This window comes from Lepisosteus oculatus, chromosome 10 (genome assembly GCF_040954835.1).
Source record: "Lepisosteus oculatus isolate fLepOcu1 chromosome 10, fLepOcu1.hap2, whole genome shotgun sequence".
Lineage (NCBI taxonomy): Eukaryota > Metazoa > Chordata > Actinopteri > Semionotiformes > Lepisosteidae > Lepisosteus > Lepisosteus oculatus.
Window position 1 is genome coordinate 3,764,381 of NC_090705.1, and position 25,489 is coordinate 3,789,869.

At 40.3% G+C, this 25,489-nt stretch overlaps 2 protein-coding genes across 8 annotated transcripts in view; both read right to left on the reverse strand.

Moving 5' to 3' along the window:
- Positions 1–10,115, reverse strand: part of glcci1a (glucocorticoid induced 1a) — a 74,452-nt gene extending 64,337 nt beyond the window's left edge. The window contains exons 1-2 of one of the 4 annotated variants that reach the window (XM_015357884.2): positions 9,757–10,115; positions 9,158–9,608 (exon numbers count right to left, since the gene is read on the reverse strand). In XM_015357884.2, coding sequence (XP_015213370.2) covers positions 9,158–9,539 — 382 coding nt within the window. In that variant the 5' untranslated portion in view covers positions 9,540–9,608; positions 9,757–10,115. Of the gene's footprint in view, positions 1–9,157; positions 9,609–9,752 lie in introns of all 4 variants that reach the window. The other 3 variants (XM_006636175.3, XM_015357883.2, XM_015357885.2) reach the window with 3 other exon arrangements.
- Positions 10,116–11,487: 1,372 nt separating this feature from the next.
- umad1 (UBAP1-MVB12-associated (UMA) domain containing 1) overlaps positions 11,488–25,489 on the reverse strand; it is a 29,734-nt gene continuing 15,732 nt past the window's right edge. For all 4 annotated transcript variants that reach the window (XM_015357887.2, XM_015357888.2, XM_015357886.2 and 1 more), the window contains exons 3-4: positions 23,256–23,341; positions 11,488–14,193 (exon numbers count right to left, since the gene is read on the reverse strand). In XM_015357887.2, coding sequence (XP_015213373.1) covers positions 13,939–14,193; positions 23,256–23,341 — 341 coding nt within the window. In that variant the 3' untranslated portion in view covers positions 11,488–13,938. The remainder of the gene's footprint in view (positions 14,194–23,255; positions 23,342–25,489) is intronic.

Sequence of the window (25,489 nt, forward strand, 5' to 3'; positions counted from 1 at the left end):
TATGCCACAAATAGGACAGCCTTTAAATAAAATTCAAAACCCAACACACATCCACAAGCACAGATTTCACTAAACCACAATACCTGGGACAAATAAGATGTTGTAAAACTATCAAACAGCAGAAGGGAAAATGCTCCCACAATCTTTTATGTTACAAACCTCCTATAGGCAAGTCTCAGAACACTGGAAATGAACAACAGTACCTATTTCAAATTGGTCAGGTATTAAGAACCATGTTAGAATGTCTGCATGTTATATTGTAATAACATAAGCTTTGAGAAGCGACCAAGAATGTCAACTCACTGTCCAAGATGCTTTTAATCATTTCATTCTCTTCATGTGTTTTTTTTTTTAATTTGTGAGAAAGTAAGGACTTGAACTTGCGTTTTCTGGATCACCAAAAGTGTTGTTTTTTTTTTTTATAACATGTCTAATTCCTTCAGTTCAAAAGCACATCAACCGCATGGCACAGTTGCTGCATTCCAGATTTTTACAACTTAAGTGTACACTTGCTTTTGGAAGCTTATGTAATTTATTTGCTTTTGTTGCGTAAAACGTAACACCCTTTCACAATTCAACATAGTCTTATTTCTCTAAACACCCTTCCTGTTCCACCAGTCTTCTGTTTTCCTATATCTCCACATTCTTATTGCTTTCTTATCTGAGACTTCTCTAGGACAGTTCTGCCCTCTTTTATTACACTTCTTTTTCTCTCCTGCACCATTTCTCTCCCCTCTGGGATGTTAACTCTTAAGCAGATGTAAAAAACCTTGGCTACCTGAAACGATTAACAGAGGTTCAGGTACCACAGCAAGATACCACACACTTGGCAACTCTTGTTTCAGGCAATACATTCCAAAACGGCATCCTGCATTTCAAATTTATTTCAATTTATTTCTTCTAAATGGATGACTTAGGACAGTCCACTGTGGCTCACTTCTGCGAGTGGAAATGGTGCTTTAACCTGATTTCATACCTGAGGGATATGACTATGTAAAGGCAAACAAAATCTATAACACATGTGTGTTAAAGAGAACTGTGTTAAATGCACATGCAGTACTTTAAATCAAAAGGATGCTATACTCGAATTGTATAATGCATTTGTAAGGCCTCGGTTAGAATATCGTTTACAATTTTGGTCATTGTCTTACAGAAAAGATGTTTCTGCTCTGGAACCACTGCAGAAAAGAGAAACCAGACAAATTCGGGGGTTGCAGGGAATGGCCTGTGCTGACAGGGTGAAGGAACTGGAAAAAATTAACCTCTAGCTGCCAGACAGGCTAGGTGGGCCAAATATCCAGTTCTTTCTCATGGTCACACATTATCAACCTCTAGATAAACACACAAAACAGTAAACCCGCCCTCTAAACACACTGGTGTAAAAATAGCACATTTCATTCATCCTGAATGGGTTTTTCAAGACAATGGCATATGCACACCAAACAAGGTCAAACTAACAGTTTTAACAAATAAAAATGGTCAAAACTGCTGTAGTTCTTAGCTGAACAGTGAAAGTTCAACACTAATGAATGGTTTTAGATATTTTTATCAGCTTTTCTCCCAATTATACAGGTTATAGTATGTCCAACCAGGATTGCCATAAATAGCCCTGAAACAATGGAGGAAATAAATACGAGATAAAGCATTCTGGGCAGAGCCCAAGGTCAAGTCTCTTGGTGAACTTTCACTTGTTAAGTGGAAGCTACAACAGACTGTTTTAAGCATGACAAAGTACAGAACAATGCAAATACAGTGTTCTGAACAATGGAAGAATGCTGCTTCCAGTACAGAAACAGGTGAAGAATTCTGTGGCACAAACACAAAAATCCTCCAACAAGTCAGCCCATAATAGACATAACAGTGCCCTGTTCTCTCTTAACTTGACAAGAGGAGAGATTAAAGGCAATGTACCAGATTGTTGGTTTGACTGCATAACAGATATGATTATATCAGATTGCAGCAATTCTCATAACTACTTTATCCATTTAAGTTTTTAGGCTTTCACATATGCATGTTCCTCATTCATTCAGGTCTATAATCGTAATTCCAGATGGCACAAGCTTCTTCTACCTGCTTGCAGGTCACTCCCAAGATACTCTGCAACCAAACATCGGAGAAAGACAAGATACATTTCTATACTGCACTACTAAAACACTATTGGCCAAAAACCTATTTTTTAAACCAAACTTTTCCCAACCACTACCTGAACATTTAATCATGGTCATAACATACACCAGCCAGCTCCTGACCACGCAGACAATAAAGCTGTTTCTTCTTCTACCCTTGTTTCCTCCATCCTTATGTATCACTGCACAAAACCCTTTTCTCCCCCCAAATAGTGGAACGAGTTTTACCTTTTCTTGAACTGCTCCAACATTACTTTGTCCTAGACTACTTTTTGTATGGACAAAAATAAGTCACAAAAGTGTGGAGCAGGTGATGGGGTTTTGATCTTATAACTAGAAGGCTATGAGCTCAAGCTCTTTAAGGGGTATAGCTGCTGTAATTATAAGATGTTTTGGGCAAAAATGTCAGTCAAATAAATCCATGAAAATAACAGTCCTTTTGTATAAAGACAAGCACACTGCCCCTTGTTTTGCTGAGATATCCTGTTCAGTCCGTTCCTGAACATCATTTGTTTTGTCCTTCTTCGTGTACCATAGGACTCAATTCAGCAAAACTTTGCTGAACTTTTGTCCTTCTTAGTGTACCATAGGACTCAATTTTTCCTACCGTGCCCCTTCTTCCCAATCTTTGCAAGGAAAATTGGAATCTCCCATGACCACCCCTTCTGACTAGACACAAATGTTCCTGATTTCACTGTACAAGATGTTTGTTCTTTCCTTTGGAAGTTACACTTCCACAGTCCTCAGTGTAACAATGTTCAGACTTGCAAACAATTAATTAACGATTAACAAGCTCAAATCTGGTTGGCATAAAAAGAAAATCCCAGACAATTCTAAACTTTACAAAAAATAATGTTTTCATTTGATTGCTGGTCCAGTACTTGAAATTCACTATGAAAGATTCAGAGCTTCTATTCAAAACTAGATCACCTCTGGGAAGAACAACCTTTAACCTTTTAAGATCACAAAAAGTAAAAATAGAAACTACTAAAACCTAAAAACAATTATCTTTATTTAAAATCAGTAATATACAGAAACTAACTACAGTTAAGGGTTTACTTAAATGTGCTTACAGTACACCATATAATAACAATAAAAGTTGCAGGCTGTACTTTTCTTTTAAACCACTCCAGAACATCACTACATTAACCACTGTATCCCACATGTGCTTGCAGGGCTCGTTTACCTGTAGATTTGTAATGATAAAGTCACTAGCATTATGCTTCCTTTTGCAATACACTATTAATTCTTAATTAATTTCATTTGCATTTGCAAATGCAAAGCCCTTTACAAATACAGGTCCTCTTTCAGATTATTGGAATTTTGGTGCATTTTCACCTCATATTAAAGCTGCATATGAGCGCTGGCGATTTATAAAAGTCTAAATTAACAAATATCACCAGAGTTCAGTCCTTGTTTCTCTTATTTTTTTATTTTTCTCTTCAACTACGGGGTGGGGACGCATTTACTGTTTCACACGGGCACATCGGATGAAATTAAACAAGCACCAGACTTTGGTGACGTTTGTTCACTCAGGCTTCCTTCATTTATCCCAAGGACCCACAGGAAGCTCATCTGATAACATTCAGAAAATATGAAGAAAAAAAAATCTCAAAAGGGGCAAATACTGTTTCGCCGAGTTTCACCGCAAGCAAGGACCAGCTTCGTTCCGGGGTGTCACACAGCAGCCATACTGCACCAGCAGTCCAGTGTCCACTAGACAACAGACCAGGTCGAGAAGTGAGGCCTCACCTGCTGAATTAAGGGGGAATTTTGAGGGAGGCCAGACTGCTCAAGCCCCGAGTGAAACTGAATTAGGACACCAAGGGTTGACACCCCTGTTCCTGTAGATACTGCTGTGGGAACTTTAATGACCAAGTAGTCAGGACTTTGGTTCAAAGTTTCACCCAAAGAACGGTACCACCTATAGCAGAGTTCCCTTGGATACCCTACAAGGGAAGAGGTTTGGAGTCCACCAACACCACTTAATGAAGCTACCTGGGTTTCCTAAGAGGCCTGCTTTCCCATTAGCAACCACACCCAAGGTGCTCAGCTTCTGAGATCTGACAAGATCTTGGCACAAGGTAGTAACTTTGCCGTATACAGTAAGATCATCCTTCCAAGACCTCCCCACCACATGGTGATCCACCTTACTCCTTCACACAGTCTCAGAAATTCTTAAAAATGTGTAAGATGCTGACTTCATAGTAGTATACACAGATTTCACACTTGAACATAGCCGTAAAGTTACGGCTATAAATTAATATTTATACAGTAAGTAAACCGCAGAGCAAAATGTAACCAATCTATGTACTGTATATGAAAAGATGAATTTTTACACATTACTGCGTGCATAAGCTGAACACAAAAGCAAAAATACAAAAACAGAAGTGAGGAAATGGAGGTGGAACACAGCTGTAATTACAGCTGTCATTAATGTTAAATTACTTCATTTCTGGGTGAACCTACTGAGCTCCCTTCTTTGCAAGGACTGTGTGATCTTAATAAAATAACTCCAGATGAAAGGTACGGTGCTTTGCAAACCGTGCTGAAGGCACGTCTTATCTCAAGGTGGCCATTAAATTTAATGAAGCGACTAGGAAACCAGCAGAACCGATAATCAAAAATTCCAATAACCATTACTAATATGATTAGGATAATAAATTCATGCCTAATACTGTGGAGCTGGTGCTGGGTTTAAGTGTCAAAACATTCTTATATTCACTATTGCACAATCCAGATTTATAAGCGTTCTACATGAGACATTGGATGCCTCAATTGAGCAGGAAGAGAATTTGGTTGCTTAGCTGTAAGCTTTTTAAGCCATGCTACTGGCTTAGTGTTTGCATTTTTTTAAACTTTTCTACGTTTACTCTGCCCTAACAATAAGTAGGTCTTGCATTGTGTGCTGCACTTTTTAAAGATTTTCCCAAAGCTTTGAGATGCAACTTTCTTCAGGACCAGAAGGCTCAATTTTTAAACATCAGAAAGGTAGTAAGTCATTAACTTTGATTCCTATAATGGCAAAGCATAAGACTGGTGAAAACCCAACAAGGACAACACTCCAAGCTAAATAAAACTGTACATTCACAAGTACTGAGCTACCCTTTACATTGTACTGCATCAGCACAATGTGCTAAAAATACAATTAGCACTATTACAGCTAAAAGTACATACAATAATAGGCACAAGTTAGCATCTACATCTATTTATAAAAGGAAGCTGATACATTACAGGATTCCCACTTACAAAACTATAAATATGTATTTCCTTTACTGTAGGAACATGACATCAGAAAATCTACAAATGAGCGGAGAACATTTCATCCTTCAGGCTTTGTCTGGGAGCAGCTCAGTGAGCTGGCTGCTCTCATCAAGTTTGGGTCTGCACCTTTCAGCCCCAACACCCACAACTCTTTGTGTAAAGATGTGCTTCCTGACCTCGGTGCTAAATGAAATCCCATTAGTTCCTCATTACAACTTAAATTAAACATGGATACGCATTTAACAGTTAAATCACTTCAAAAACAAAACATAAGAAAACTTACAAACAAAAGGAGACCACTCAGTCCACACTACTCACTGGGTTGCTAAATGAGTATGGTCTTTATGACTTAAGGTCTATATGTAACCGCTGCATATAAAATTGGAGAGATTGATTTTGTTTTTAGTATTTGGCATATTTTCTATATTTTCTTTTTACGATGTCCTGTACCATAAACAGCATATATATAAATCACAAATTTCATCATCTTTATGCCCTTGATCAATGGGTAGTGGACAAAAATAGAAACACTAAGTCAAGTCACTTGTCAGAGCACTGGGCTACCAGGCACAGCCAATACCTGTATGTGCGGTGGCATAGAGTCTACCAGCGTCTGCAATTCGGCAGCTGGAGGAGAAAACAGGCACCTTTCACCCACAAGAAAGTCAATCAGCTCACATCAGATGGATGGAGATGGAAAATACCATCCAGAATGGTTCCAGAACTCCCCGTAAACACTCAGTTGGGTTCAGATCTTGTTACCAAGAAGGCACTGGCACATGGATGACATTAGCACCACAATCGTCAAACTACTGTGCGACCACACATGCCCTGTGGATGGACGCTTTGTGATCCACTCGGCAGGAAGGAAACACTGCAACATGGAGTAAAGATGACTGGTACCTTTAAGTTGTAACTGGCAACTAAGGACATGAGTGCACTCAAAGTACACCAGGACAATGCAGCCCACAACATTCCAGAACCCTTCACTGGAAGCTGTGGAGTTGTTCAAGGTACTGTCACACGTGTACTCATCTGTCTGTTGAGGATCTAACCTGACCAGATCACATTTCTCCACTGCTCAGTAGTCTATTCCTTGTGCTCTTTGCACCACGCACATGTGAACGGCCACCTGTGATGAGCAGTTTGTACAATGCAGTCCGACTCCTGAAGCCTGCTGTGTGGAGTTCTCACTGGTCCATCTCTGGTGAAACCCGACGCCAGCGCCCCAGATATTTGATATTTGCCGTCCATTGATCTGTACTTCCTCGCTTGTTTTGCCTCACACTTGGAATGAACGCATCACGACCCTGAAACATCAGCAAAGCTCTTGCTAAATGCACCCCAACAATCACCCCTCTTTCAAAGCTACAGAGTCTTACAAAGTCCCCTCTTGCATAAGGCCTGTCCAGAATGCATATACATGGCCCTAAGCACGCTGGAATGTTATTTGCTTACTTAATGAATCAGTCACACCCAAGCAGAAGCCCTTGTTTTCAATATTGTGGTATCCATCATTTACCTGTGTTTTTTTTTGTCTACTACCAGTATTGGCACAACAAGGAAATTCATCACAAAATACTTTATGATGATCAAATCAAACTTGTGATGGTTAACTATTTTTCCCCATGTGTTTTTATTCCTAGGGAGGGAGAGGTTAATGAAATAAATCAAATTAAATTTAATAAAAGCTCAGAACCCTTTGTGAAGATGCCGGTTTGGCAGGATCCTAAGGTCAGGGTGCAAGGAAAGAGCTCTGTTACCCCCAACGTGTGCTCATGAAGGCACAGTGCCTTCAACTAGTCTTGTTACAGGGTTAAAATAACATCAAAATTCCTCACACTGAGCAATAAAAAAGCAGGTGTTTAAATAAGCTTTGCAACTATCTTTTAAAAAGTTTTTTCTCAGACAACATAGAATCATAATGAGCATACACTTCCTGAACACATTTTCGAGGACCAAGAGATGAATTAGGGGCTTAAATGTATTTTTGATAAATGTCTTTGGAGTGGGCTTCCCCTGTGACACATCTGGGGTCCTCTACCCCTGCTGGACATTAGGATTGTTCGTATGTAGAAGGCAGTCAGGACCCGGACACATCCAGAAATGCTTCAATAGGGTAGAGGTCATGGGCCAGCCAAAGAATGTTAGGCATCTTATTGTCACCCCACAAAATCGTGGATCTGAGATTCCTGCAGCACACGGACATTGGCGTTGCCTAGTATGGAGAAGGTAACCGCCAGCGCCACCATTAAATATTTTTTCGATACGGGCGGATCTCTGACGTCAAGAATGCCGCAGTGCGACCCGGGACCCACAGACCGAATCTGCAGCAATGCGGAGAGGGCATACAGTGCCGACAAACCCCACCACTGCCTTCACAGACATCCTTCTTGTACAGATCACTTCAATGCCACAGTGTGGATCCAAAACCAAACTGGAAAACACCACAGCGGATCATCAACTTTTGTGTTATCAGATGTTTACAAGCTTCAAATCCCACTTTTTGCTCTTCCTGCACCATTAAATATATCAACCACCCATTAAACCAGGAGTACCAGGGAACTATACCCAACAGCTCATCAATAGTTGAGCTACCGATAGCAACACATTCAGCCTGTCCTGGTGCAGGTTTGAGTTGACACAGTGAATACCACAGTGTAACATACTTCATGCTGTGGGGGATTTCTCACTCAGAATCCGGTTGCAGATCACCTTCCAAATCCTGGGATTCTCCTGGACCTCCTACACTGACGTTCAGGGGTGAACCTTGCCTGCAGTATTTAGATGGCTACAGCTTTCCTCACGACAGATTTCAGATCGCCTTTCAATATCTAGTCAATATCTCCCGGACAGAGATTTCCAACATCCAATCCCGATACTGTATACGTATTTCTACATTTGTGAAATATCACACTACGTAATCCATTATAAATCATTACCCACAGATATGCCGTATGCATACAGGCGAAAGCTAAATGGCTGCATGTATCTCTATATATTCAGTGGCTAAGTTACACTGCTTGTTATTTTTTTACGGGAAAATAACCGTGCCTCCTCTAGGCTTCACAGATGTCACAGATAGGCCCCAGGTGAACAATGCAACGCTTCCTCTGCTCAACCTGCCGACATCGGTGCAGCGCCCAGTACCCCGTGATTACGGCGGACCCCGAATAAGCCCCCCCCCAATACCTGCGCTTACCCACGAAAATGCAAAAGCGACGTTTTCTGGCGTGACCGTACTACTGTCGCACCGACCCTAGCGTACGAGTCGGGGGAGAGGGAGAGATACAAAAAAACATCCGTGAGAGTTTCTGTTTTCTAAAACCACGGCGTGAGCTGCCTCACCAGCGCCGGAGCACAAGAAAGCTCAAGTCATCCTCCGGAGGATCAATACCCAATGCCAAGGTCGCCGGCGCCGTCTCCTCGGGCACCGGCCACGCCAGCCCACGCAGGACACTAGCAAACACACAGCTGTGTGCAGGTGACACAGTGAGCCGACGAGAGCCGCATTAGCCACCACATAAATCCCCGGCAATACTCTTGTGTTGTTGTCGTCGTCGTTTTTTTTTTCTTGCATTCGTTAGACTCGCTAAAAACCGAAAAACAAAATTCAATTCGGCAAGCATCGATACAATCCGCCTCCGTCACGGGATTGGCTTTAATTCTGATAAATGATGGCGAAGAAGGAGGGGGGGAGGAGGAGGAGGAGATGGCACGCCAGTTTATTTTTATTTATTTTGTTGTTTTGTTGTTGTTTTTTTTACCTCTGTAGACGGGCGAGTTCGGGCTCCTCTCGGGCGAGCTCTTGCTGTCGGGGGACCGCCGGTGCCTCCCGATCAGCCTGCCCTCCGCGGAGCCGCCGGCCCCCGGGTTGGAGAGCAGCGGCGTCGGGCTGGGCGGGCTGGGGCAGCGGGAGGACGCCGGTCCCGTGTTGCTGCCCACCGAAAAGGAGGAGGGGGAGCGGGTCGGGCTCTGCTGGTTCGCCCGCAGCAGCTGGTAGGGCACGGTGGCGCGGATGGGCTGCAGCCGGGTGCTGCCGTTGCTGCTGCTACTGCTGTTGTTGGCGGAGGTGGGGGACGCCGCATTGCCGCGTCTCATTCTCTGCTGCTGCTGCTGGTGAGACGGGTTTGTAGCTGACGCGGACATGCCCGCTGACCGTGCAAGACACTCTCGCTATCGCAGTCCGGCTAACTGGCAGGCATCGGTCTCACAGCCCTGGAAATAAAAGAGAAAACAAAAACCCCGATGGCTTGCGACTGGCATCTCACTTCTTTTGGAAACCGTGCGGTGATAAATAACAGTTGAAAGAGAGCCGCCCCCCCCCACCACCACCACCTTTTTTTTTTATATGTACCGTACCTACATTCAGAAATGTTCGGATGGCCCTCGCACAGACCGAAGTGGCTCTAACATCTCCTTTTTTTGTTTGTTTGTATTTTCTTTTCCTTGCTTTCAGGGGGCTCGCCCGCTTGCGGTCATTTAAGAGACGGGGGGCAGGGGGCGCGGGGGGGGGGTCGCAGTCGAAATGGATACCAGCCCCGGCTGAAACTGGAGGGGCAGTGTGCCTCTTAGCCGGCCGCCCGTCCGCGCAGACCCGCACCTTCCCCGGTCTTGACTCCGACTGACAGCGGCGGACGGCCCCGGGAGCCCCAGCCACACGGGGGCGGGTTGCACCCGCCGGCTCCGGCCGCCTGATTTGCGGCGCACGGCGCGGCGTGCGCGCAACCATAGGTCTGCAGAACCGCACTGACGCTGCACATAACCAATAAGTTCATTGAGGTCTCGGCGAGGAGGAACACAGACGATGCTAAAGACGCCAATTGGCTGGGGGGGGGGGATACAAATTGACAGATCCCGTTTGTAAAGCAGGCTGCACCATAGTACGGCGTGCGTAAAAGAAAAAAATCGGTAATGCTGCCGGGGATTAAGAGGTTGAGTGGGATGGGATTAGTCCACGTTTATTGCTTTGGGCATTTAATTAAAGTCGGACCTGCGACATAAATGAGATTTGTAATACGGATCAATAGGCGATTACAACTAGGCGTGTTCACAATAATAACGCGTAACAGCGGATCGAGGATGACAGGTTGTGCTCGGAACCCAACCCCGACCAGCACGATTACAGATCTGCGTAGTAAATAGTATTAATGATGTCACACGGCCTAATTTTCATTCGTGATGCGACTTCGTGTCTCGAAATTACGTTCAATACTGTGTCTTAGTTGTTGGAGACTGGAAATTGAATGTACAGTAGCTCGAGTTTCATTCTAAACAGGATAATGATAACATTACAAACCTGAGCTATGTTTTACCTTATGTGACACTTGCTACTTTACCGCCTTATCCTGTATTTAGCTTCACTGTTCGTGATATTTAACGTTATAGAGGACTGTACCTCAGAAAAGGGTGGAGCTAGGATTTATTTGGTAAGTGTAGTTGTTCAGAGGAAAGCCTTAAAAATGTTTTTTTTTTCTTTGTCTGGGTTTTGCATGATACTTTTCCCAAACCGTGTTAAAGTTGCACCCGTGGTACATTAAATTCGCCTGAATATCCTGGAACCACAGAGAGCCATTGATGCGAATTCACATGCTCTGAATACAGGCTGTACAACAGTAGGGCAGCAAATTTAAGGAAACTCTAATTTGAGTTTTGCACATCTGCTCAGCTAAACAAGGACAATTGGAGATTTCACTCCCAAAGAAGGCTCCGTGATCAAAAGATTGAGTTTCTTCTTTTAACTTTTCAGCACAGAATTAATCTCTACTTATTCCTGCTTGCGGCCAGGCCAGCTTTTTGTTCCTGCAACAAGAGCTGCAGAAAATCACGTTCTTTAGTTTCTCCATGGAATGTGCAAGAAGCAGGGTTGTGAAACTTAAAATATGCCGTTTAATATTTTTATGATTAAATTACACTATATACACTACGGTCTTGTATTACCATATCAGTTCAGACTTTTTAATGTTAACTCGGCAACCTTACCATTTACCATTTGAAAGCAGTTCCATTATGGATATTCCTTTTCAAACTGATTTTGATGAAAGAAAGGTGAGTGACCTCTGTTAATACCACAACCACCAAGAAAACAGCAAGAAGGGAGTTTTTCAACAGTTCTTTATTGACACATAAAAATATTAATCATTTCTACAACAATTTGTGCAGCACATGCAAAAGGTGGTAAGGATCTTGTTTGCTTTATCATTTAGTAAATCTGTGATTCTTTCCAACAAGGATACAATATGAAATCTCAAGTAGCAAGAAAAACAAGTTCTTGGAAAGCAGAAATGGAAAATAATTTGAGCAGCAAAAAAACCACAGAGGCCAGTCTGTCTACAAACTCTAACTTTTGTAACAGCAACATGTAACGGTTTTAGATTTATAGAAATTTCATACATCATGTTTAATATTATCATTAATCAAACAAGGCACAGGACTATGTGAACACGATTCACACAGTTTAGGTTGTCTATACACAAGACAAGGGCAGCATAATGTTTTTAAAAATAAAAACAACCATGTTTCCCAAAACATTAATACTGTATTTCTGTCCTCAGAAATGCTTATTATATAAACTGATAGGAAATATCAGTTTATATAATAAGCCAATATTAGTAATGTATAATATTAATTCAAAACTAGATCATGGTAAGAAAGGTGGCACTACTGAATGTTTTTCAAAAAAAGTTGTAACTCATGCTAAGACATAGTCTTAATTTCTTTTCGTTGTCTTGAATGTGTAAATGATTCCTGAGAGAGCCATCCCAAAAAAGCTTTTGAGAGTTTTCTGTGCCATTATCCCTGGTGTCAAAGTCTACTTCAAATTAACACAGACATGTGGTACAGTTACAATTCCACGTTAAGTATTTTTGCACCTACAATACTGCAAAAAGAAACACACATTGACATTGTAACATGTATATAGATATTTCCACTTAACATGCTGTATGTTTGCACTCAGAATATAGACCACAGATGTAGTGTATAGCTATAAATCATGCAAGGCTTGGACTCTACAGAAAAAAAGGAGAAAATGTATTATACATCCTCATTGTGCAAATCATACTGCATATTTTTCATGATAGATAATACATATTAAAAACTTGTGAAGCTCTGAATGTGAACAATTTGCAGCCTTTGTTAAAACATTTGATTTGTAGATAGGTTTGTATGTGCCTGTGTCCTTGATATACAGTACCTACTTTTCATGTTTTAATGATGATCATTTTAAGCAGAATCCTTCATTTATTTCTTCCCTTAATTGTACATTCTCCAATTTAGGATACATGAGAAACACCCCCCTGTGCTGCAAATCACAAAAGATGAAGAAATATTAATCAACAGGTGTCATTCCATCATCACTATCATCATCATCTTTGACTTCTTTTTACCCTATACAGCTCCTAAAATGATCCTGCTCAAGGCTGTGTAAGGATAACAGAGCTCAGCCCAGTCAGGCTCCTTAAATCATCCTGCAATTTCCCTTTCTCACTCAAGCTACAATTAGGGGTCAATTCACCAAACCCTTTTGGAAACAGATGAGACCATTAAATCAGAGAAAGGTGCGTTCAAAGTGCATCCATCCATCGCAAACCTTTTAAAAATTAAGTTTTAATTAACTCCTCATTTTTGTATTAGCTAGCAGCAGCTATTTTGTGTATTCTAAAGCATGTTAGGAGCTGGCCAGTCCTCGCAGCCTTCAAGTGTCTATAAATCAGAAAAAGGTCTATGCAAGCAGTTACAGTTATAGTCCTCAGGAAACACTACAGTATTTCATAGGTAATTAAAGATAAATAATTCCTTTAATATCCCAAAAGTTGCATTTGGTCATGGATAAGCCCTGTATTTAGAGAGTAGACGGAATGCAAATCTCAAAACTCTTGAGGGCTGTGATAAATTTATCAAGGTGAAAGGTTTTTAGACAGTGCCTCACTGTCTTATTGCTTACTGCTGGCAGATTTTTATGTTTTTTTTTTACTTTACTTATAGTTTTACAAGAATGAGAACCTGATGCTCTCTAGAACCCTTTTCATGATGTTTTCGTTAATGTAAAGAAAACTGAAGGGAGAACTCGGTGTGATCAAGTCAAATGTTGCCCCTCCTGCAGATGTTCTTTGCAAGGTACAGTATTTGTTATCAAACACAGTTCAATTAAATAGAAAGGACCATGTTCTATATAAACTGTCTGTAAACAGGCTAAAAACAAGAGGATGCCATTCAGTCTAATCAGATGAGCAGAAGGAGTGAAACAATATTCTCCTTTAGAAACAAATTTAGAACAGTTTTTGAAAGAAAGCAACACTTCTCTTAACATGTAGCTGTGACACTGTGTAAACAATTTCACCAGTGGCTGGTGGTAGACGCGGATTTTCTCTGCACCAGCTAAAATTTGATACTTTTTATGTTCAAAGAAACATTCTAAGAGCTTGTAATTGTTGCAAACGAGTCAATACAACTTCCAGTTAATCACAGAAATTAAAAATATTAAGCCACTTGCAACAAAAACATTTAAAAGTGACAAGATGACAAGTAACTGCGTTCTGCTGAATTATTAGGAGTCGCACAGCACAGAGTTTTCCAGAGTGAAGTCGTATCGGAAGCTGGCCAAATTATCATTGAAGTCCCGAGACAAGAGCGCATCTGGAAGATCAGCGAAGCCCGTCTGCAGGGCAAGAAGATGGGGAGCCAAGGTGAAAGGCACGTCTCCCAGGAGCTCTGGCATCATCGGGGGACTCTCCACACTTTGATTCGTCACCGGTGCGAGCTGAGCACTGTCGACAGGCGGGGCTGGAGCTGTGGAGGATTTCTAAAAAGACGACAGAAAAAAGAACGCCATGTAATTCGGAGCGAAAAAAATGCAATTCCGAGTTAAAATAACAGCACGTGGAATTCACCCCAATAGCTCTTAAATATCCGACACACACACATTGATGAAGAGTAAGCTGATGTGGTCCCATTACTTACAACTGAGGTGAAATATAAGGTGTGTAGATACAACAGGCATATACATATGTGAACTAAGTGTTTAAAACACAAATTTCAATATCCATTATGCAGAGCTGTAAAGCAAATGCTGATATCTAATCCCTATTACAGGGGGGTGTTAACGTGCAAGCTACAGAGGACAAGTAAAACTTAATTCCATGCTGAAAAGTAGAATTAAAAAAAAAACATTTCAGCACTGGAACCTCTTCAGAAGTTGAGGAGAAATAAGTGAAATGAGAGAAGATGAAACTATGAAGGTAAAAAAAGACAGAAAAAAAGATAATGTGAGAATGGATACAGGGAGAGGTATTTCCATTGGGGCCACACACAATGGCTCATCGGTCCAGAGATTTTCCTGGTTTCCACCTCCTCTCCAGACGAGGCTCCAGTCCACAGCAGAACCTGCACCCAGCAAACTCTAGTACCCATTCATCCAGCTGGCTGGACTGGAGCAACTGGGGTTTAAGTACCTCACTCAAGGTACAGCAGCACTGTCTGCAACGAGGATTCAAACCCCACAACCAGCCGGTTGTGAATCCTGAGACTAAGCCACTACACACTACGCTGTCCCCATAAGACTAAATATGGAGGGGTAAAAAGAGGGGGCAAAGATCTGAACTTGTTGGGAGACCAAATCCAGGGGAAATGTGGGAGGGGAGTGGGAACGCGGACAACCCAAGGCAATCAACCCCATGAGGAATTCCCACACGGAAAACCACATCTCACTTGTCCTTCTTTTCCACCACAACGCCCTTTATATTCCCAAGGTCAAACAAACCCTCCATTTTACAGGAGGGCCACTCATCTGGAACCTTGTTTTCAGAGCCACCAATCTTCTCTTGCCACTTCCATCACCTAATCCACACAGATGTCCACAGCCCCCTTAACTACCCACAGTCCCCATCTACGCCACGCAATTTGTCTCACAGCAGAAACTGCACCATCTGTAAATACAGTATACTGTATATTCAGGGGCCCCACATACACATTTTGAGATCACCTGAAGGGTATCATGTGAGTCTAGCCATCTCATTTATTCTACGTTTTGCACAGGGTGCCCTGTGATTAAACGCTGGCTGACCATTACAAGGAAGATATCACAGTGGCGGGAACCAAAAGTCTCTCCAAGCCAATATATCACTGTTGCGTCTCTACTGGCCATGATTACACTGGCCCTTCTGTTTGTCCCTTCACAGGGATTCAAAAACTCCTACTCCAGAAAAAACTAAAACAAATTATCCTTAAAACGGGACATACCTTCTCCCAGTGTTCAACGGTTAGTTTATGTCTGTCTTTCTAAAGCTCTCCATTCATTTTTGGACTTTTACTCTTCCACACCTTTCCTGTAGTTCATCTCCCAGATTTCCGTATCTCCGGACTGACTTGCTCACCTCCATCAATTCTCTCATTATTCTTCTTTTTCTTCTCTTAACCTCATATTCCTGTTCTCTCCCTCCTTCCTCACCCACCGCAAGGAGGTTCAAAGCAGAAGCATTGTGTTTCACCTCACCTTTCTACTGTTTTGCAAGTAATTAACCTGTAGGCCTACTTGTTCTGTCACAGCCTGAATACGTTCAAAGAGGAGCAACAAAAATTATTCCTGGTCTCAGTTCTCTCACATATAGGCGGGTTAGAAGAGATAAATCGTCTTTCAGAGCTGAACAAATGAGAGTGAGCGGAGATTTGATTCAAGTGTTTAAAATCCTAAGAGGCATCGCTAGGGTCAAACCAGGGAACTGTTTCACGCTCAGTAGTGAAACAAGGACATAGGGACACAAATGGAAACTAGAAAGAAATTCATTTAGGACTGAAAATAGGAAACACTTCTTTATACAAGGAGAGGGTAGATGTAACACCCAGGTGGTTGAGGCCAAATATCTGGGATCCTTCAAAAAAGCAGATGGATGATACTTTAGATTCCATCTATTTTCTACCTGCTTTAAGCAACACAGGGTCACGGGGGAGCAGCCCAGCAAGAACCATGGGCAAGGTGCAATACACTCTGGATGGGACATCAGTACATCACAGGGCACACACACAACACGCACACACTCGCACCAGGGCCAGTTTTCGCAGAGCCCAGTGAATCTACTAGTCTGCCTTTGGACTATAGGAGGAAACCAGAGTACCTGGTGAAAGCAGGGAGAACATGTCAACTCAGATAGCGCCCCAGGTCCGGAATTGAACCATAGGCCCCAGCACTGCAAGGCAGCAATGCTAAATGCTGCAGCACCGTCCTACTCTAACATTAGATTCCCTTAGACGCTAAACTACTAAGCACCAGGATGGGCCGTATGGCAGCCTCTCATTTCCAGCCATTCTGAAGTGGGCACTTGTGAAAGCACAGCTCCATGGATTTTTTTAATCCGTGAGTATTCTCTTACTTCCTGTAAATGCAATAAGACCCGGAGTGTTGGAAACCAAATCTGAGCTTGAGCAGTGATGTATCTTGAGTAAGGCACTTCAGTTCCGTCGTTCCAGTAGAATCGCCATCTGTAGAAATCAGTACAAACTTAAAAAGGCTTTGGACTTGAATTATTAAAAAGAACTCTAAAACTCTCAAAGCCCAATGACCTCTTCTGAATGTACTATGAAACACAAACCAGACAACTTTTGATTTTATTACTTCTATTTATGAAAATAAGGAAATCTACAAATATTTTTGCATAGTCTCTGTTACACAAATTTGTACTGAAGTTACATGAAATACAATTATACCACTCCACACACACGTATTGCCTAAAATACAAAAGGTAAGTATTACAAAGATAGTACTACATGCTAGAAATACCTGATTTAATTGCAAATTGTTTAAAAATATAGTTGTGCGTAGTAACGCTCGGTCATTGATGCATGAAATCACCAATTGGAAAATATATAACTAATTACTCGTTATCTGAAATAGCCAAGAGTCATCAAGGCTAATGATTGAGTTATTGAACAGCTGCACTGCGGCTGTCAGCTTTATTCCTCAGTGTAGCATGACTGTTTCTACGCACTGTGATATATTCTGACAAAATGTCTCTTCACCACCCTCTCCTTACACCGGCAGAGCCCCTCATCAATCTGCACACCCCAGTGAGTTCCAGCACTCACACCGTATGTGCGGCAGTACAGCATCCGTGTAACAGCCTTGGCTGTAATACAAAAATAAAATTCATAACGCAAACATCTCAGCCCATTTATTACGAAGCTACAGTGTATGGGGCTATCGGAGCTTTCACTAACAGAATACATAAATCAACAGAATTTTGCGTGCAACAACTTCTAAGTGACCATATCTGCAGACACAGGTTAGCTGGATGGTATTTCATCTGCTGTTGACGGTAGCGTGGAGCAGTGGTTAGGATGTCTGGACCCTTAGCTGGTTGTGGGTTCAAATCAAAGATGAGACACTGCTGCCTGACCTGTGAGTGTGGCAGTTTGGCCAGAATAACCCCCCTGTTAAAAGACCTAGCTGGACAGTTTACGGGGTGCAAATGTACGTTGTTTTAAACGAAAGCATGAGTCAAATAAATTAAAAGTAGTAGTAATTAGTATATGGCTGTCATGAAATAAAAAGGAATTCATTTTTAAACTATTACCCCCCTCCCCCTTTCTTGTTGATGAACTTGATGAATGCATGTTCTTTTCCAGTTGTGCAATCTTGCCTTGAAACTTCCATTAGCTTGTGCACCTGATAAGGCCTTATTTTTGAAGTGCTGACTTGCCAGGGCTTCATGGTCAGTAGATCATGATTTATGAAACATTCTGGTTTAATGTCTAATCCGAAGGACAGTACCTCTTATAGCACAATGTCCCCTGTCACTGTACAGCAGTATTGGTTTAGAAATTGAGGTCTACAGGGAATAGCACCGCTTACTGGTCTACCAGCACTATGTGAGAGAAATCCTAAGGAAAACTCTACTGTCTGCAATACTGTACAATTGCTTGTTTCTGAAAAAAAAAATCAATCTCCTTTACTCAATATTTGTTTTTAAAAACAATTTAAATATTGTCATTTTTTAAGCATCTCAGTCTCATAAATAGAACTTACTCTAAGTATTTGCAAAAGATTTGCAAAATCTAACAGTATTGCTCTAGAACCGCAATTCTCTTATTAGAAATGATAGTTATATGTCATTCTTGTTTATAAACCTCTTCAATGTGTGCAGAAAAACACTTCCATCCATTTTATTGATGCCATATGAAATTTCATTATACAAATAATGAAAATTTCAGATTAAATATTAGCTTTTCATTAGAAAGATTATTTAGTCATTTTCAGACATGCAGTTACACCTTATAAAGCTTTTTCTTAATACTAAAAAAATCCTGTTGCCTAACTGCACGAATATTGAACAGGGTACAGGCTTTCTCTAGATATGATTGCTTGGGTAAGGCAGAAAACACAGTGTGTTATTTCACTGGCCCAACTCACATTTCACTTGTCACGTGCAACAAGAGAACAAGAAGAAAGGTAGGGTCACAATTCCCTTAGCCTTCTTAGCCTATAGTGTCTGGGGATGTAAACATCAAATGCCATTGTTTTAAAAAAAGACTATGAGACATGTGGGGTAAACATCAGCACCAAAACAGATACTACACTCATTTCTGTACTCATAATAAATACTGTTGCTGGCCCTTTAAGACAGGTGCAATACAGCATGGAAGAGAGCCAAGAAACAAAAACAAGCCTTACAATAATACACACTCCATTTCTTTAAAAAATGGCATCTTGAGACAACCAGTTATTAACACCTGACCTTTCCAGGGTACCACTTATACTTGAAAGCACAAATAAAATAACCCTTATTTGCTCTTTTCTACTGTTACAACTGGGCTCCCTACAGTAGGGTTGACTGTGAATTAGTTGTGATTTCCAAAAACAGCTATTAAACAAAGGTCAGGAGGCAACTGTGAAATGACCTCCAAAGCTATCAAGTTTAGCCCTGCATTATTTATACCTAATGAGCACATCTCAGGGATGTACAGAGCCCTCCTTATATTATACACACACAACAAATCAATGGCTCCTACAGATGATTTATTTATGGGATTTAACTGGAAGGGTGCACCAACACAGATAAAGGTCTTACATTAAACTACTTTGGGCCTTTTAAAATGTATGTAGTTGTATACATAATGTACATAAAGCATTAAAATGATATGTTTTCAACAACTGCAAGAAAATCATTATTCTAAACCTTCCCTACATGTTGCCATGGGTAATACACAATAGTTTACGTAGGGAGATGTCATTTTAATTATAAGCTTTTGGATTATATGCTATTTTAGATTCTCAATTACTTGTTTTTCTCTTCAGTGGCATGTCAGTTTTTATGCAATTATAGACTATGTTCTAGGATCCGGCTATTAATAAAATAAGCCCAAGATAAAGTTTAAAATTATTCAATAATTTTTTTGTAAAGTTAAAACCTAAAACTATCAATCTTATCCTTTCAGAATAAGGAACGTAAGTAACCAAAATACGTTCAGCTGGTATTAGCAAGTATCTTTAACACTTCCAATGTCTAGTTATTTTTTACATTCGTTTTTTGAAAAAGAGGATAAATTATATTGTGAATGGCATTTAATTTACTGCAGTTGACAAACTCTTGCCATTTTCACGAGTGAGATATTAATTTGTAAAATGTCACATTTACATTTTAAGATTTTCCACAAATAAAAAGATATATTTTGAGTTATTGTGAACACACCCCTACAAGTACTTTTACTGTATTTTCAGAGACAGCACATTCAAACACAAGGTGAATTTCTGCACTTAAAGTCAACTATTTTGTTACAGTTGTGACCGTTTGCTTCTGTTTTGAACACCTGCGCAGCATTGCGTGTCAAGAACCACATGTTTAACAGTGCAAGACGCATCAAAAGTGTATTGCATAATGCTACATACAGAAATGAAGCCAATTCACAACAGAAACACAAACATTTTGCTTACAGGATTAATTTGTAAAATATTCAGGAACCAGCTTTTTAACTGGAAACCGTTTTCTCACCTTTCTTAAAATTCCAATCAAAAATGCCACTAAGGTATCTGTGTTCGGTATCCCTTTTTCAGAAGGATAGAAAATCACAGAAAATACATAGAGGAAAAAGACAAACATGCCAAGCAGGTCAACTTTTGTCAGAAACCATTAGCGGATACAATCAAATCTTTATATTAATTAAAAATGGTAATTGGTAAATTGGTAAAGGGGCTGGTCTTTCTACTGCTTTACTTATTTTAAACACTTGGTGAAAAGGGTGTTTTTTTAATACCAGAAAATATATCCTCTGGTGTAATGTATGGAGTAGTACTGTTTATAATACATGGCAGTGCCACAGATTCATAAGTATAAGTCAACCTGAGACTCATCAGTAAGATAGTCTGAAGTCAGAGTCGAGCTTTTCACTACCATCCGAATTCCTCATATTGCGTCTTCAGATTATTTTTGAACAGCAAACACTACATCACACAAAACAGGAGAATGAATCAGTAATCATGTCTCTAAACACTTAAGGAATGAAATAAAAACACATAAGAATCTCATCTGCAGGATCTGTAAGAACAAATGTATATTTCTCATTTCTGATTTTTATGTGCTTGTTTGGCCCCACTCAGGATAATATTAAGTTAACCTTATGGAAAGGGATATGAAACCTTAATTAAAGCATAGCCTTTCTAAAATCTCTGCTGGATTATTATAATCAACATTATAATCCAGTGCTTATTCCCCTTTACTTCACTTAATAGGAATTAAATGTATTGTTTTTCAACCTGTTATATTATAGCTCCTGACACTGTGCTTGTGAATGCAAAGATAGTTGCAGAACCCTTGTTTTTTATTTTACCCCTGGAATTCGTAAGCGAAAAAGCGATACTAAATTTCATCTGAACTATTGCATTATTAGATTGAAAACAGGACTGCCTTGAAGCACCATTTTGCTCGAAGAATAATTTCAAACATCTTAATGGAAAAAACGTACAACTGCCACGGCAATATTTTACAATTTAAAAGCCATTTGATTCTGGAGATTCCTGTTCTAACCACATGATTTAATAAAAGAAAAATCAAATTGATTCCGTCAATATTGCACTAAAGAAAACAGCACGTAGACCATTCTCAACAAGTATTCATTCTGATCCATAAAATAAGAATTACTATGTCACTTTTTTAATTAAATCTATAAAAATAGCTAATATTAAAAAATGTTTCATATTAATATATTAATGAATTTGGCCCTCTTACTCAAAACACTTTAAAATCATACTGAAAAAAGGGCACAATGCAAAACCATAAATAATCTATCTGTATGTTATGAAGTTTGTATGTTCTCCCTTTGTTCACGTGTGTTTCCTCCTACATTCCAAAGACATACTGCTAGGTTAATGGGCTTTTGGGAGAACTGATCCTGGAGTGTGTTTCTGTGTCTGTGTGTGCCCTGCGATGGACTGGTGTCCCATCCAGGGTGTATCCGGCCTTGTGCCCATTGCTTGCTGGGACAGGCTCTGGCTCCTATGTGACCCTGCATTCAATAAAAGTTAGGAAATGGGTAGATGTGAAACTCTAGTGAGTCTACAGTTTCTTCCAAGGAGAAGCAAACATTTTAGCATTCATTTTCTTAAACAGAAAAGCAGTACAATGTAACCCACCTTTAAATTCACTCCTCATGCTCTGAACTTGAGTTTTGGGTTTAGACTATATCAAATACCTACTCAGACAAGTTTCTTGACAAAAACCTGACCCAGTCTGCATTTTCATTATAACTGTAATTCGAAAAATAAAATGTGCCAGAATTCTGATTCGGACATCTTTCAGTCTAGTTATTTGGACAACATGAAGTAAACACATTTAAAATTTTTCTATTTTGTTATAAGAAAATAGTGACACAATGCGTGATATCCTGGCTGCTTTCAAGATGTAGTTGGACGAGACCTTTGGCTCAATAAACTAATAAAAACCACATGACGTAAATGGGCAGAATACCCTCCTTAAAGTGAACAGTTAACTGGTCATCACCAGGAGTGGTGATGCAGAGGATATAGTCGGTGACACCTGTGCACTGAGACGCATGTCAGTCAGTTCTGCAAGCACAGAGATACCGTCTCCTTCAAATTCCTTTCTCTACTGCTTGCGTCAGCTACACACTAACAATATGTTCCATTGGCTGCTCCCACCTATCTGTTCGCCTAATTGGTAATTCAGTTGTATAGTTGAGCAGATGGGTGTTTGAAGGTCCTGTTCTGGAAGAATAATAATAATAATAATAATAATAAACTTTATTTCATATAGCACCTTTAAACGTGGCTTCTCAAAGCGCTTTACAGTATGAGAACAACAATAAAAAGAAAACACAAGATAAAACACAATTACAATATAGAGAGGAGACCATGGATGGTGGTACGAGGAAAAGCAGAGGGGTGAAGAATGGAACCAGTAAAGTAAAGGCAAGTTTAGAGAAGGTGACTCTCTGATATCCTTAGGCAGAGAGTTCCAGAGCTTGGGGCATTACAGTAGAAGAATGAACAGGAAGGTTCAGTATTTGACTATTCTGACTCTCATCTAGAGAGTCTGAAATTGATCCCAGCTCCCCAACACTACGAGGCTCAATGCTACGCACTGTGCCACCGTGCTACCCTTAAATCTTTATCATTAATACAATTCATCACTTCAAGTGTCTCATCCATAGGCTTCACACCTATTTAAGCTCATGCACTTAAATGATTATCAGCACTAAAAAGAAGTCAAACTCAGCATGCAAATGCAGGTACTTCCTATTCAACCTAAAAAATAACTGTATTTTGTCATTCTGTATTTAAAATTCAGTTTATCTTTTTTGTTGAATATCATATTCCTATTATACAGCTAATAGGAGGCATTAATTAAAGACAAATCATACCCATGAAGGCTCTACAAAAACTTTTACTCCTTCTGGAACAGTATTCTTGCTTTGGGTTTTCTGCTTCTGTTCTTCCACAGTCTCCCCTACAAAGCAAAAAACAATCAGGCAAATTGAAAACAAACTTTAACACATAAATAGAAATGCAATGTAGTTATTCATGACAATTACAGGGCATACGTTGAATTGCATCGCATTTTCTCACTTTATAAACATTTACATCTGTTTACATTTTTATTTGCAAGACTGAAATGTTTCAAAACAATCCTGGACGATCTGTTTTAAGTTATAACAACCTTATCGTCCCTATCACAGTGCATAACCGCGGCGCACAGACAAGTGTGAAAACTGACAGCTGACCTATATTCATCATGTGAAATGTTATAAGAAAAAAAACAATAAAAACTTGATTTAGAAGAGCTTAAAAACCTGGAATCTTAAGAAATGGAGGCCTCTGAGCGGCACATCCAGTAAAGTTGCCTGCCTGTGCACACATTAACCTTAAATTGGAATTTCAAAGCAGGGCAGGGTGGGAATAAGTCTATCAGGGGTTTCTCAGCTGTCCTCGTACCCTCCCCCCATGATGGACTCGGGTATTATAGTTGATATTTAAAAAAAACGGTGAGTTTGGCGATTCCCAAAATTGGGTGGGTGTAAAAAAAAAAAATTGCCAAGCCTAGTTTTTAAAAAAAAAATGTTTTTCAATAACCTGAATTCGGAAACCCAGAAAGAACAGCTAATCTCCTGATCATCGAATTGCAGTCCTCTCTCTTTTTATATTTTACCAGAGTTACCACAAGTTCACAACAAGCTTAAGCACTAAATCATTTTTTAGGGCCCACGAGTCAATAATGTGGATTAACTGTGATTAATGTGCGGTTTTCTGATAACATTAGTGGATTAGACAGTATTAGGCCTCTCAGGAACTTTGTAACACAACCCTAGCAGTTGCTAGACAGAATACAAAACATTAACATTTCTTTCCTGTACACAATATATCAACTCACCATATGTGCTTGACCAGGGAATTTTTTAGGTTACCTAATTAAGGGCAGATGCTGCTGTGATAAACAGTTTTTTCTCTGAAATTTATTTCACCTTTTTTTATTTTCTGGACTTCAGTCTTCCCAATTCATGCCATTCCTTGATCTTAAAAATATATCTGGGTTTTATACTGCACTATATTTCTTATACTCAATGTCAGGCACACTCATACGCAGTTTAACCTGTGTGAAATCACACACAACACATTAAGACAAATTGTTGTGAATTGTTCATTACTGTAGACACTAATATTGAAAGAAAGACCCCCACTCCAAAAAAAAACGTTTTGAAAATTCAAAGTCATGAGCAAGTCCATTTCTCTGGATCGCTATCACACATCTGCCACATGACAACAATGACATTTGGACAACGCCTGTAATACCCACTAATCAGACACAGCATGCTGTTGCAAGAGCTGAGCTTCTTCATGGATAAGGACACCCTGAAGAGTCCTGCTGCCTCAGGATGGGCTGCTATCTCTCTCCACAGCACAACAGAGGGGCACACAACAGTCACAACCCCTCTGGAAGATTGCCATATTTAGGCAAGTCACGTCAGCTACCTTTTGTGAATACTTGCCAGTTAGGAAATAACTTTAGAAATGTCATAATGAAGGGTGACAATATCTGCAAAGACGGTTCACAGGTGTCTCTGTCGCACTGTCCAGAAGGGACATGATTCATGTACATTTGACATGCAGAGTTGGACACATGAAGCAGCACTGAATGAAAGGCAAATGACAAATCCAACCCCCAGCTCGATTTTACAGACAGGAAAGCTAATGTCTGGAGATGCTTTAGTGAGTGTGGCTTCTGATACACACCCAGTAGAACTCGGTGGACATTAAGGAGGATCAGCCACAATATAGCTTTAGAATCACATACCGCCTGGGAATGAAGGATCACGAATTCACCAGACAGGGCATTCTTGCCTCCATGAGGCTGGAACTGCTGTATCACTAAAGAGGTCAGGGCCGAGATTCAGAAGGGGAAGCTATGTAGAGAGTTACAACTGGGCTGCAGTCAGGAATGATGATCAAGTTCATCCCAAAGCCATGCCTGGTTGCTGTTAAAATTAACTGGAATAACATTTTGACTAATACCCTAAATTTAGAAAAACTATAAGGTTTGGGTTAGAGACTGCCAGGTGGTTGGAATTAACATTAAACCTAGCCTAGTAACCAGTAAAGG